Below are 13,662 nucleotides of genomic sequence, written 5' to 3'. Positions count from 1 at the left end.
ATGGTTGTTTTCATACATTTCCATCACACGCTTGCCCCCCAGTCCTGTTGTCACTACACACACACACACACACACAGAGATTCATTGATCACCTTAAACCAGAAATGAGAAGTTTGCGTCACATCTGTCCCAATCTGGTTTGCATTACTTTGGCAAAGGTGGTATATGTGACAGCCACCTGAGCTGTGCTGAGCTTGACACTGTAATGCTGGCCTATTGTGGACCTAGGAGTTTGTATTCCTATACTCCTGTCTCCCGTGAATTTCATCTGACAGGGCATTAAAGGGATAAAACAAGCAATTATTTTTTGTATCCCTATTGTCAGCTGAACAGGTAGCTCCAATGCTTTAAAAAATCGATCTCAGTTTGTTTATTAGCACCAGGAGCATTGTGAGGTGTTAGGTCTGCAGATAAATTCGGAACACAGTGTTCTCAAACACCATTTTATTTAAGCACACTGGTACTTGAAATCCCAGTCTTCTCTTTACTTACAAATCAAAAGCATGGGCATAATGTACACTGACGGGCTAAGATTGGTGAATGTAAGTTAAATTAGAAAATTCCCTAGTTTGCAATGTATAGATCTTTGTGTGGTCAAGTGACGTGTCATGTAATCTGCAAGCTGCATACATGTTGTATGACAATTATTATAGCGAGTGCCCATGCAACCGCCATGTCACATGTTAAACCGTCCAAAGTTTTTAAAATGCATTTCCTAATGATACCTAAGTCAAAAGGTAAAAACAAAAAACAGTGACTGTACGTCTGAGTATGCTGTTAGAACAGTGTGGGTTTTTTTAAATGTATTTTATCAAAAGATAAAAAAATAAAGAATAAATAACCTGAAATGAATTTAAGGAATGGAGCCAATAATTTAATCTTAGGTCACACCAAGCAGGTCACTTGAAGCTATTGTTGCTGTGGCAACACTAAGTAATGCTGGATTACTGTGTCAGGTTCAGACACTCAGCTACAGTCGTTATACAGGATACAGTATTTTGGTTTATAATATTTAATCAAAAAAGGGAATTTTACAGTTTTAAAGGTATTAAAATGAATACTAATTCACACTGACTTTCTTTGATGGTCAAGTGGCCATTATTAGCCAATGCAAAAATGTTGTCAAATAAATGAAATAGTTATAAAATTTTCAAAACTTGAAATGAACACCGTATTGTAAAGCCTTACAGCAGTAGCACTTACAAAAGCATATTCCATCCTGATAAGCAGTCTAAGTTACTTACATACTGTGAAGTAGCACATGTAGCATGCCAATCATTTAGGGTCCAACTCTATGTTCTGAGTTGCCCTAGAGCAAGCTCATAACAACAACAACAACAACAATCAAACGGAGGATTTGAGGGCATATCATTTAAGTACTGTATTACAATCATTATATTATTAAACACTGGTGGAAACTTTGCACTGGAGCAAAACCCTCTGGTCCTAATTCACTGACCTTTTTTTACTGAACACTGTCAGGACAATTTCCTCTAATGACTGTCTGACAGTCCTAGGGTTGAGCCCTGTGTTTCAGCTGACAACAATCTATATTTTCCTTAAGCAAGACCAGTCTTGCTGCAACACTTGTGCTGTATAAATAGAAATAGCTGTTTTCAGATTCTCACAGAAACATTTCAGTCTGCCTCTTAAAGCACATAGGACCAGCCATTTCAGACCACCTATTGCATTAACCTAATAATTATTATTATTATTATTGAAATGTTGTATACGATTGGTTTATTTAATTGTTTACTTACCCCTTGCTTTTCATGAGGGAGAAGCAGCACAAAAGATATAAACATTGCTATGCATGCTGGAGGATCAGCATGACACTTGTTTGTTTCGTCCACTGTTTGTTAGTGTCTGTTTGTTTGGCCATTGTGCCGTTTTGTTTGTTCAGTGTTTGTGTTTTGTTAAATCTTTTTATTTATTAAAACGCTCAAGCAAGCACATTCACATTTCACTCGCAGTGCTGTGTGTGTGTTTTTCCGAGTTTGACATCAATTCTCTGGACAGCTTGCCACAAATACATATCAGTCTAAAATTATTATAATTTTTTTGAGCTGGTTATTTTTTTAAAACTACTAAAAACATTTGCCAAGTGTAAGCGGTGGGTGTATACTGTTGATATAATAGTGACATTTTAGTTCACTACCACTACAAGTAAGTAATTGACAAACCTCTTCAGTCCCTTGTCCCAGTCCAAAAAAGACAAGCCAATGGTGAACATTTTTTCACACACAACCCCCTGAAATAAAGGTCAACCCAATAGCATGCTGGTATAGGTTAAGCAGGTAACAGTGTATTTAGAATGCATTTTCTAGAGCAGTCACCGCACACTGGCATTCATTCTCTCCTCCAGGGCTATCCAAGCGGTGAGCTGCCATGCTGTTGAGAGGGGTTATCCCTGCCTGAGCAAGTTGGCAGTATAGTGCAGTACTGCCAGTTGCTTGTGAAATCTGAAACCTGAGGCAGTGTCTGAGAGGGCTGGCTCTGTGCAGATACTCCAGCCCATTCTCAAACATGCTCACGCAAACACACACACCCACTCTCACACACTCTGTCTAGTACCTAACTTCTTGGACTATTGCTGCAGCGCTACAGTGAGGTACGCTCGGATTGTTCAAATACATGTGGCTGTGCTGCAGAGCTCTGCTGGAGGTAGCTGCTTTCCCCGGGGGACCTTAAGTGTACAGATGGTTTGAGCAGTCAAGAGAAAACTTTATGACAGCTAATTTCAGCTCTGCTGTACTTCCCCTTTTGACTGGCTCTGAAGCTACTGGGTTTTATGGAGCTGAAAAGGCAGCCTTTGATGTGAATTCTGCTTGTTTCTTCTTCTTGTGGATTCTTTTTTTTAAATATCACTTTTTGTTGGAATACCCTGGCAGTCTGAAGGGTAGGTACACTTGTGTGTGTCTGTGCATGTACAGTGTGTGTGTGTGTGTGTGTGTGTTTCACAGTAAGCTGCTAGAGGTCACGTTCTTTTTGATAGGACAGTTTCTCTCTCTCGCTTTCTCTCTCTCTCTCTCTCTCTCTCTCTCTCTCTCTCTCTCTCTGTAACCACTGCAGACTAGAAAACAGCAGCTGTCCATGAGACACCACTTGGTTAATTCTGTCTGCCTCTCGGTTTTGTCTGTGGCGCTTTGTAATTAATGTATTATCGTGTGAACTTTCTGGTTTATCCTGATATGTAGGTGTCGTTTTTAGAAGATGCAGATTTTGTGCCTGGCAACTGTCAACATATGAGACTGGGTAGCTGAAATATCGTTACAGTAATACATACAGTTTATGTATGCTACTCTGTATAGTCAAAGAGCCATCATGTTGTTGTTCATTTGTCTTGAGTTGAACACACATAGTGACAGTTTGCTGTCAGAGAATATTTAGAAAATACATGTTCACTTGCACATTATCTACAGTAGATTTCGCATACCAGATTAAAAACAAATCAAAACGTCTTCCTTTTTCTAAGAACACATTTAAATGTAGATACTGTGACCTTGCTCAATTGTACTCACTACTGTGCTACTGATATTTTCATGTACTTAAATTGAGTTTTATGTGACATCTGCAGTGTGTTGTTTTTGTTCTGCTAAAAGTCCTGTCATAGAAATCTGCTAAATTAGGTTTAATTCCCAAAAACTCAGTGGACTTTAAACGTTTGGACATTTTTAAACCCAGGTAAATTTGCTAAATAGGCCCCATCATTAGCATTCCCAAGGACACACGCTATCAGAAGGAAAGATCATCAAAGATATTAAACAATGAACAAGACTATACATCCACAATTAAATTAATTCAGATAGTTAGTAGACCTTCGTTTGAGAAAATGAACTGGCCCTGTTGCAAGCATTCCTAATGCGATTCAAATAGCTGCTGGATCTCTGTGTATATCAGGTGTCCCTGAACAGAGTTAGCTGAAGACACCATCTCTAATATTATTATTCTATGTGGATATATGAATGTGTGCTGCATAAGGAATGTCTGCAATTCCCAAACTTTCATGTAGTTCCTAAGCATCGGATTACTGTCAGCTGTTTAGAAAGGGTTTGTTTTGTCTTTACTTTTCATCTATGGGTGGTTGATGCGTCACATCAGCATATCATATTCTTTCTTACGGCAGTTTGTGTAAGACGCTGCCTTTTAGATTTTTGGATACCTGTAAAAGCCGTTTGATAAGCATTTATTAATTCAACTGCAGTGATCATTCTAGCCCTGAGAGAGAATTGATTGCTGTGCATTTGCAACATCAGCAATTTTAAAGTAAATTACATAACTTTGCTGTTCATAAGCAAAGATGTGTTTATGTAACATTGTTCTGAATAACAACTGGCTTAGACATTGTAAGACATTATTCATATCAGGTTGACCTTATATTGGCATCATGCTAATTTAATCTGTATACATTTCAAATGTTTTATTTACCATGTTCATATTGATTGAATCTGTCTCTTTGACCTTTCTGATGGGTTTGCTATGGTTTCGCCAGGGTAATACACAGGATATTATATTATACTGGTATCCCAGTAGCATTTGTACTGTTAATGCATTTATGAGATACCATGGCAACTGTCAGCCATATTGTAACACAAGACAGTCTATGTACTGACGCATGCCACTGCCACTGCTCAGTCAGATAGTGATGTACTGGTAATTTGGGAGCTGGCAAAATATATAATCAAAGAACCCATAAATACAGTGTGATGGAGTATGCTTGCATTCCTGAAACTACAGGCCAGTAGGTCCTTGGAAAGTGACTGATGGCGGCTGTCTTGGCTCTTCTGAACAATAATGTCCGGAGACAAAATAGCCGCCAGTTTACAAACAATTGCTTACAGGTGTACCTTGTTAAGCTGACAGGCTGTTCTTATATAAGCTAGGTACTCCAGTCACGAGAGAGACTGGAGTACCACCATGTGCGTTTCACTGGTCTACAGAAAATAACTTTAAAAGATATTTTGTAAAGGTATGTGCTATATTACACAGGTCAAAAGGGACTAGCCTTCTCCTGTTAGGTTCAGGATTAAAGTAAAAAAATAATTGTGTTAGTTAATGCTCCAAAAGAGCTAGGCCATTTGTTATTTTTTTTTAACCTTTGTTGGTGATTTAAAGAGCCAGAGACTCAATTTTGAGACCCATAATAAGTGTGTAGAAGCCCTGTACTGTCATTCTTGAGCCTAAAGACTGTTATTTTAGCACCCACACAAAAATTCAGTTATAAAGTGTTGTGCCATCCTGACACTAGAGGCACTATATCACAACAGGTACAGTACTTTTCTCAGCTACATTAGTGATAACCCTCTTTTTTAGTGTGTGCCAAGAATGTACCTTAAAGGGCAGTACTAATGAACATTTCAAGCACACAATCCACTTGGATACAACATAAGTACTCCTTAATTAGCAGAGTAATTAGTAGAGTAGTCACAGAGGTACATCTTAATTAAATTGCGTGGTTTTTGAAAAACAAATATTGTACACAACCACTTTATTGTGCACTGTCTGTCCGTAGTTTAAAAATCCCACATTAACACTATTACAATATGAAGAGGGCTTAAGGGAAGGTGACTGAACTTCCAGAGCAGCATAATAAGCTTGGGGCTATGTACTGTACTCCTGACATTGAACAAGCTGGAAAACTAATACAGTGAAACCTGCATTAACCATTTCATGCATGGCTACCTCATATGGGGACGGATAGGAGGCTGTGTGGTCCAGTGGTTAAAGAAAGGGGCTTGTAACCGGGAGGTCCCCGGTTTAAATCCCACCTCAGCCACTGACTCATTGTGTGACCCTGAGCAAGTCACTTAACCTCCTTGTGCTTCGTCTTTCGGTCTTTTCGGTAACTGTAAGTGACTCTGCAGCCGATGCATAGTTCACACACCCTAGCCTCTGTAAGTCGCCTTGGATAAAGGCGTCTGCTAAATAAACAAATAATAATAATAAAAAAATAAAAAAAAGTCTGGTCTTTAAATAGGGACATATGTAAGACGCAAATGCACTATAGCCTCGTATGAGGATGCCAAAAATATATTTATTATGTGTCCAAAACTACTTCAAATGTTGTTTTTCAGCTAGTTTCAATAGCTCCAGTAACCTCAAACTGATTTGTTTTCCCTATACAATTTAATTGCAGAGACAAGTCTAAAGAAGCCATACAGTATTCAGTGTTCAGTCCCTTTGGTGATAGGATAATTCATTTCATGTTCAACGTTTTAAATTACACAGAATATCTATATTTTATTTAAACAAATAAATCTCCTACTGTCGTACAGTGCTGTCACAATCCTTCGCAGTGCTGGGCTGTTAGAAAGTCAAGGCCCTATTTAAATTCTGGTGTGCCAGTTTTTTCTGCATGCTGTATTTCCTTCTTAAAAAAATATTACAGCAGTTTATACAAGTGGAACAAAAAATATATATTACTGTAATTATTATTTAATTCTAAAGGTGTTCAGGTTTATGCTTCTACTATTGGGTCCTTAAAAGTATATATAGGACCGAGTGCCACTGTATTTGATAACTGCACTCAGAAAAGAAGATTGTTTTTAGTTTAGAAAGTCTGTTTTGATATTAGATGTAACAGATCTTAGCTACACTTATTCAAATGTATGTTATAAAATTAAATACATCTAATTGAAACTGCTTACTTCACCTTTTAAAGCTTTTGAAAAGCTGTTTTGTATTATGTTTTTGGCAGATACCAAACAGCATGAGTAGATTAGAAAAAGACTTGATTGCGTTAGCCATCCTGTTGGTAACTGAAAATAAAAATCTGCTTCCCTCTGTTTGTTTGCTTGTGTTGCTGAGGTAATGTTACTGATATAAATCATCTTCACACAAGAGTGTCATAGAAGATTAACCGATTTAAAAAAGCCCAGTTAATACCTTACAGTAAATAACTCAAATTCAGTTCAACATCAGTGGTTACGTTAAGAGCTTTTGTACAGTAGGTTAGTCTTAAAGTTTAGCCGTTTTCATAACAAGTATTTATTTGTGATTAATATACAGTATGAAGATGTGTTCCCATATTACATAATAATCAAAATTGACCAAAAGTACTTAACTGCCGTTTGAACTGAGAGATCATATTGTCTTTTCAGCAAGAACAGATTTGGTTTCCCGTAAGTGGATGACAGAAGTACCTTGAATTAGCAGCCACCTGTCTAAAGCTGACACCATGTGTTCTACCTCCTGGGTGTCCAGTATATTCATTTAACTTTATTTTATCCACCTTAACAGTTCACACAGATCTATAGCTACAGTCAAACGTCTTGCATTACTTAGGATTTTAGGATTGAGACATAATAAAAATAATAAATTATGTTAACATAATTTAGATCTTTTATTTAACATCATGTAATCCAAGAAACTACAAAATGATATTGCAAAAGTCTACCGGAAGCCATAATAGTAGTACAGTGCTTTATATTAGAATTCAAAATGTAAAATTTTTAAATTTGTCAGTTTTTTGTTAAGTATATGGAAAACGACAAAGTGGTATGTAATTCAATATGTTAACGTAACATTATTCACCAGGTGTCATTCAACTTTATGAAGCAAAATTAATTAATTCTATAGGGTGATGCAAACGTTTTGGCCATAGTTGTAAGTTCATACTATTAAGCGGAATATTAAACTAATGGTGAACACATTTGTCTTTTCTTTTGCATGAAAGAATGAAATACATTCTCTCCATTTGTCAGTACAGCTTTCAAAAGGACAATCAAAGAACAGGAATGTAGTGTCTTACTACAATAATATAGAGCCCAAGTTACTTTGCTCATGTACCACTGGGGTGAAGGCGCTAGAGTCTCTTCACATATTTCATGTAGCCAAAATTTGGCCTGAGGCTTAATTTCATTTTCTGGCCCTGCAGGAGATCCTTAGTTTCACTGGTAGTGTTATTTTGTAATGATGGGTCTGTGGTTCCTACAGTCTGGGAGACTGCCCTCAGTGCTGTGCTATTTGTTCTCTGTTTGCTCATGGTCAGTTTGTTTAATGTGGAGTGAAATTTCATCTGCACCATCAGTCGCCTTGTCAGACCTCTCCCCCCTGTCCCCTTGTATCACAACCGGGCGGTATAGACAATTGGAATATATATCACTAAGCAGCCTACTTCTAGTCCATGGTAATTTATCATTCAAGTGTTCTGTGGTCTGAGATGCTGTATGTTTCCTGATGTCTGTGCAAACACAGCATGCCTGACTGCAGCTTCTCGGCTGAGGTATGAATGCCTGCTTGTTTTTTCTGCTTAAATCACTGTACATTGGGTGCAAATTAATACAGGGCTAGAACTCTACATGCTGTCAGGTGAGGGCCATTTACGAAATGAAGGTGAAGTACTGTTGTTGTCTGCCGTCACAGTTGAGCACATGTCACTTCTTGCCCTAAATCACACCTGTTTGTTTGCGGATCTAAAGCGCGAGACATACGTAGAGGGGGAATGTGTGTGTTGAAGCTGTTTAGTGTAATCGTCACCACACCTTCAAGTTGCACATGTACACAAGAGTTGCAGTTGACATCCTAGTGAGGGCTGAGCAAAAACTCAATACTGTATATAGTTCCACTTTTACCCTTTATTTAATGTTCTGACATTGCTATTTTGTAGTACAGAGGAGAAATAAAACCATTTGGTGGGGTACACTTTCTTTAAGAAGTGTTTATAACATATATTGGAACATAGTTTTTACTTAAATATTGGAATATCTGAGATTATTTGATACTGAGCAAATAGTTTAACTTTACTGTATATTAGATATTGAGTATAAAGTATTATGAAAGTCTAAATCTATTTTTAAATGACAAATATTCATTGTTTTATATATTATATTATAAATGACATTTCCCCATGTTTAAAAATATAAATCAGTAAAAACTGAAAATATAAGATTTTTTAGAACGAGTCTCTTGAGTGTTTTATAGATGACATAAAGGATAGACAAAGCAAGTTAACTCTGCTCCGAGCAACCCCATGATTCTGGGCAGTGCTTTCCTGTTTCATTGTTGGTTTGTCACTGGCATGTGCTGGGGCTGGCTTTGGTGTGAGACATCCTGCCTCTGCTTCTGTTCTGATGGGTTGTGTAAGAATTTTTGGACAGAGTGAGGCCTGGAAACCTTTTGGTAATAAAAAAACAGATGTAACTACACAGAATCACTGAGCAGATGTATTGCATTTATACAACAATTAATACAATTGTTTTGGAATTTTTATTTTAATGATTATAAATTATCATCATGAAAGTGCCTTGTGTTACAAGCACTTTGTGGAGTCTAAACTTACAACCCTCCAGACATTCTGTAAAAAGTGGTACATCTCTTACAGTGTTTCCTAATCACTCCATTATAAAGCTAAACCATACAAATAGGGCTTATATGAATCCCTTGTTAAATCACCATCTTTGGTTTAATTATATATAATTATTAATTTAATTATAAACTTAAAATGGTGAGTGCAAGTATGGATTGCTTTCATTTTGTTCATTTTTAAAATGAGTGAGGTTTAATGTCACAAGGTTTATTTTTGATGGTAAAGATATACAGTAATCACAATTTTAAGAACAGAAGCTCACAATAAATGTGTGTTTCATTCCAAAACCAAAAAGATTAAAACACAGTCCTCCAGTTAATCTAATTACAACCCCTGTTTACATCATTAAAAGTAGGGGACCTTGAGCAAACCAACATCTCTGACAGTGTGTTGTGAATCTCTTAAGTTTATTTGAAGAGAACTTACACTTTGAGAACTTTGATTTGTATTTAATATTGAAACAGTGACATCTTTGCTGCTGTTGAGATTGAATAGAACAGATTATTATTCCTCTATAAAAACAATTGCTACTCGTGCTGGCTATAAACCAGCACGCTACTTGTTTTTGGTATCTGTTTATTTTGGCCACCGTGCAGTTTACTTTGTGAGTAGTGTTTTGTTTTGTTTAATTATTTTATTTAATAAAGAAACAAGCGCATTTGCGTCTTGCCCTGTAGTACTCGCCTGTGTTGATCCATGTCACAGGACAGTAGTAAATACTATTTAGACTTGTCTTGTTTCCAAGGTAGACTTGGCAAGATATCATTAAGCCTAAACAAAGTGACAAACAGTTTTCTTTTTTTCCTGTTTTGTATTGACTGTCCCTTTAGGGGAATGAGAAACAGACAAGCCATAGCTTGTGTGTTTATGAACATAATCACAATCCATTAACACAGTGCAATTATCATTCCACACTAATGACCATATTAAAATGATGCTTTATTATACCATCAACTTTTTTCGGAATATTTAATTATTTACTTGTTTGATTTACCTTTAGGTGTGTTTTATGTAAAATGGTTGTGTTTTTTCAGCCATGGGGACTGCATCTGAATTTCTGAAGTGATGTGATTTAGAAATGTCACTTAGGGGGTGCAACTGTAATTTCAACCCCTCTAGTGAGCACCAGACATAATGACCGAAGTAATAACAACAACAGACATTGATGCAGAACACAAGTAATAGTATATTAGAAAAGGAAAGAAATGAAATACTGTAATTCCCAGCATACAATCAAATATAGGGACAATTTGTTGTGTGTCATATACCAGGTGCACAGTATACTTGCGTAATAATATTCTATATAATATACCAGGTTGTGCATTATACAAGGAATCATCCATAACTATTAAACACTCAATCGGCTAAAAGAAACTTAATAAATTCAATGACAAATGTTTTGAACATTGAACACATTGAACACATATACTTTTAGTGGAAGCGTTTGTCATTACAAATGGAATGTAAGCCAAGGCTGCTCAGGATGTATGCTGTATTATACTGTTTGAAGAGAAGGTAGATTATATCAATTATAGCTGTCAAATCCTCCTGCTTTTTTGCACTGAATTATTTTTTTATATTGGCTGTGCTGTTTTTGACCCTGCTTGTAATCTTTTACATCTGGCATCACATGGACTCTGTTACCACATGAAAGAACTGAAATAAATCTGATTTGAATTCTAATGACACACCTGCTAACCTCATACACATGCTGTGATTTTGAAGGAAGACTGTTTTTAACTGTAGGTTCTGTAGGTGCAGTAAATTACAAAATCCTCATTCAGATAGACTTATAAACACATAACGTATATGGTATGTCACAAAGACGGCCGGAGTGGGTGGCGTCAGACCAGAAACAGGAACACAAACGACAGAGAGATGGGGTTTTGGTGAGGCTGAACGCGTGATCGCGTTCAGCATTTAATAAACAGAACAGAAAATAAAAGGTTGGAACAGACAAAAACACGGGACACGGCACTTGCGCCAAAATAAACAGACATACAAAAACGCACTAAACACAAACGGTGCACGGAGACAAACAAACACGGTGAGTACACACACTTATCTTTGCTTTTAATGATTTTAACTCTCTCCTCTCTCTCACCCGTTCTCCTCTTCCGAACACCTAACCACGACTGAGTGAAACTGTGCATCTATATATACTGTTGTGCTGGGATTCAATTACTAATTAATTACTCACTTGAATCCCAGCACGTGAATTCATTACGTGCAACCCCGTGCCACACATTATACACATTTTATCTGCACGTGAAGTGATGTGCCATCCTCGTGCCTAAATATAATTATACACTTTAAACACACGTGAAACACAGACCCGTTTATATCCCGTGTACCAATCTATACACCAACATTTACATACGCACGCATATACACAACACAGAACACACAAATGCACACAGGGGCGGGGCACTTTGCCACAGGTATCATTATACACTGAGAACATTGCATTGCTGCTTGGACATCTCAAACAGTATACTGTTTTGATGCAGCAGTATCATTTGCTACACACAACTGTAAGGTCAGGGTTACCTTAAGCATTAAGAATAACTGTCCTTAACAATGAACATGCTTTTTTGTCAAGTATTTATTTCTACAGGCTTACTCTTGCACCATTCTTTGCAGAATAAAGATTTGTTTTGTGTTTCATTACTTTTTTGCAGTAGTGGTACTATGCAAATCTAAAGAATCAAATCAAATGGATAATCATGTTATATTCCATATCAAGGCTGGCATTGTCTTTTCAACTCATTTAAAAAAAAAAAATATTGGCTGCCATAATTTCCAAACATCATAAATAATACATAACAACTTGTTCTGCCGAATGTTGGATATTTTATTAATGAGCCCCTTCAATAGGTCCCTGTGAGCTTCTCTGGAGCTGAATGTTGTATACACAGTGTGGCAGTGTTTGCAGGGGCATCTTTCCACCAGGCCTGTGCATTAGGCTTAGACAGGAAATGCCAGCCCCGAATAAATAAAGAATATAGAGCTTTAACTTTCTAGCAACAGTTGCTAGCTCTTCTCTTTTCAATTATGGTTCCAAATGTGTTTTTTAAATGTTGGGAAATGATCATTATATCCCTCCAGTGCAAGGTCCAGTCATGAAAATACCCCTGCAGACTTGGATTTACCTCAGGTGGTCAATACGTATTCACCTAACTTGCATTGTCGTTACTTAGCTACTCTTAATATCTCTACTTTTGGACACATATGAAACTTATGAGACAGGGGGCCTTCTTCACAAAGATTTAGATCAATACGCAGTATATATAGAGTTATTAATGAACTCTGTTTTGATTAAATAAATAAAGTTTGGCTTATTGTAAATATAAATCTATAAAAGTAAAATATTAAACTTCCAAGTACATCTGGAATACTGGAGTGTAGCCATTACCCTGCTCCCCTGCGACATCAATACAGAGGGAATTACTTTAATATTGAAATGAAATGGACTCATATGTATAGAACATTAATTAGGAGGGAAGGTGACTGTAACAGGATGAGGAGCCCTGCACATGTATTTATTTATTTATAGAACGGGGTACCCCCTGTGCAATTTATTATTTTGTATTTGTTTTGTGGTATTATTATTATTATTATTATTATTGTTATCGTTATTGTTGTTATTTATTTATTTATAAATATGAAAGAGTAGCCTTGTTTTGTTATTGTTTTATAAATGTGACGGTGAAGCCGTATGTTTTGTTTATTTTCATTTAAATGTGTTTTGGCAGAGGCAAGGTCGTCAGCTCTTCCTCTGCCAGTAGTATTTAAAAAAACTTGTGCAGATTGTGGCCAAGGGGTAATGAGATAATTGATAGTTAACCCCTTGGCCATAGTAAATAAAAGCCTGCAGCTCTCTGCACTCAGGGTGGGTGTTCAAGAGGAGAGAACGAGAGTAGAGTCAGCGAGTGGATTAGAAACGAAAGTAAAATAGGAACAGTGACAGCAACTGCCTAGCCTGACCTATTGTTTGTGTTTTGTGTTCCAGATTTGTGTTTTGTTTAAACTTTTATTTTCGCTCTGTGAGCACAGTTTTTGTTTAAATATTTTATTTATTTTTGTTATTTAAAAAATAAACGGCGCACGTCACGTCTTTTGCCCTGCAGTTTGTTTTCCTTCCTGCTTCTGGCCTGACGTCACCTCGCCAACCATTCCTGCCACAGTGACCCTCAGCATTGGTTCTCCAGAGGTTTCCTACTTTATTTGACCTTACTCTTTCTTTGCAAAGTGTCAAGGTTACAGCATCTCATCTGTTGGAGAAGGGTAACAAAGCCAAATATATTTAATTAGTGGCAGTAACATTTCTTGCTCAAGAGCAAAGATATTGGTAG

The 13,662-nt window shown here is 36.9% G+C and overlaps 1 protein-coding gene across 3 annotated transcripts in view; it reads left to right on the top strand.

Annotated features, from left to right (window-relative positions):
* The window catches only part of LOC117962676 (rho GTPase-activating protein 24-like), a 233,612-nt gene that overhangs the window by 79,496 nt on the left and 140,454 nt on the right, over positions 1-13,662 (top strand). Inside the window, exon 1 of one of the 3 annotated variants that reach the window (XM_058991191.1) lies at positions 2,540-2,899. The exons of the other annotated variants lie outside the window; for them this stretch is intronic. Within the exon in view, the coding sequence (XP_058847174.1) occupies positions 2,728-2,899 (172 nt within the window). The 5' untranslated portion in view covers positions 2,540-2,727. Of the gene's footprint in view, positions 1-2,539; positions 2,900-13,662 lie in introns of those variants that run through there. 3 annotated transcript variants of the gene reach the window in all.

This window comes from Acipenser ruthenus, chromosome 2 (assembly GCF_902713425.1).
Source record: "Acipenser ruthenus chromosome 2, fAciRut3.2 maternal haplotype, whole genome shotgun sequence".
Taxonomy (NCBI): Eukaryota; Metazoa; Chordata; class Actinopteri; order Acipenseriformes; family Acipenseridae; genus Acipenser; species Acipenser ruthenus.
Note: the sequence above shows the minus strand (reverse complement) of the source record. Positions and strands in the feature narration are given on the sequence as shown.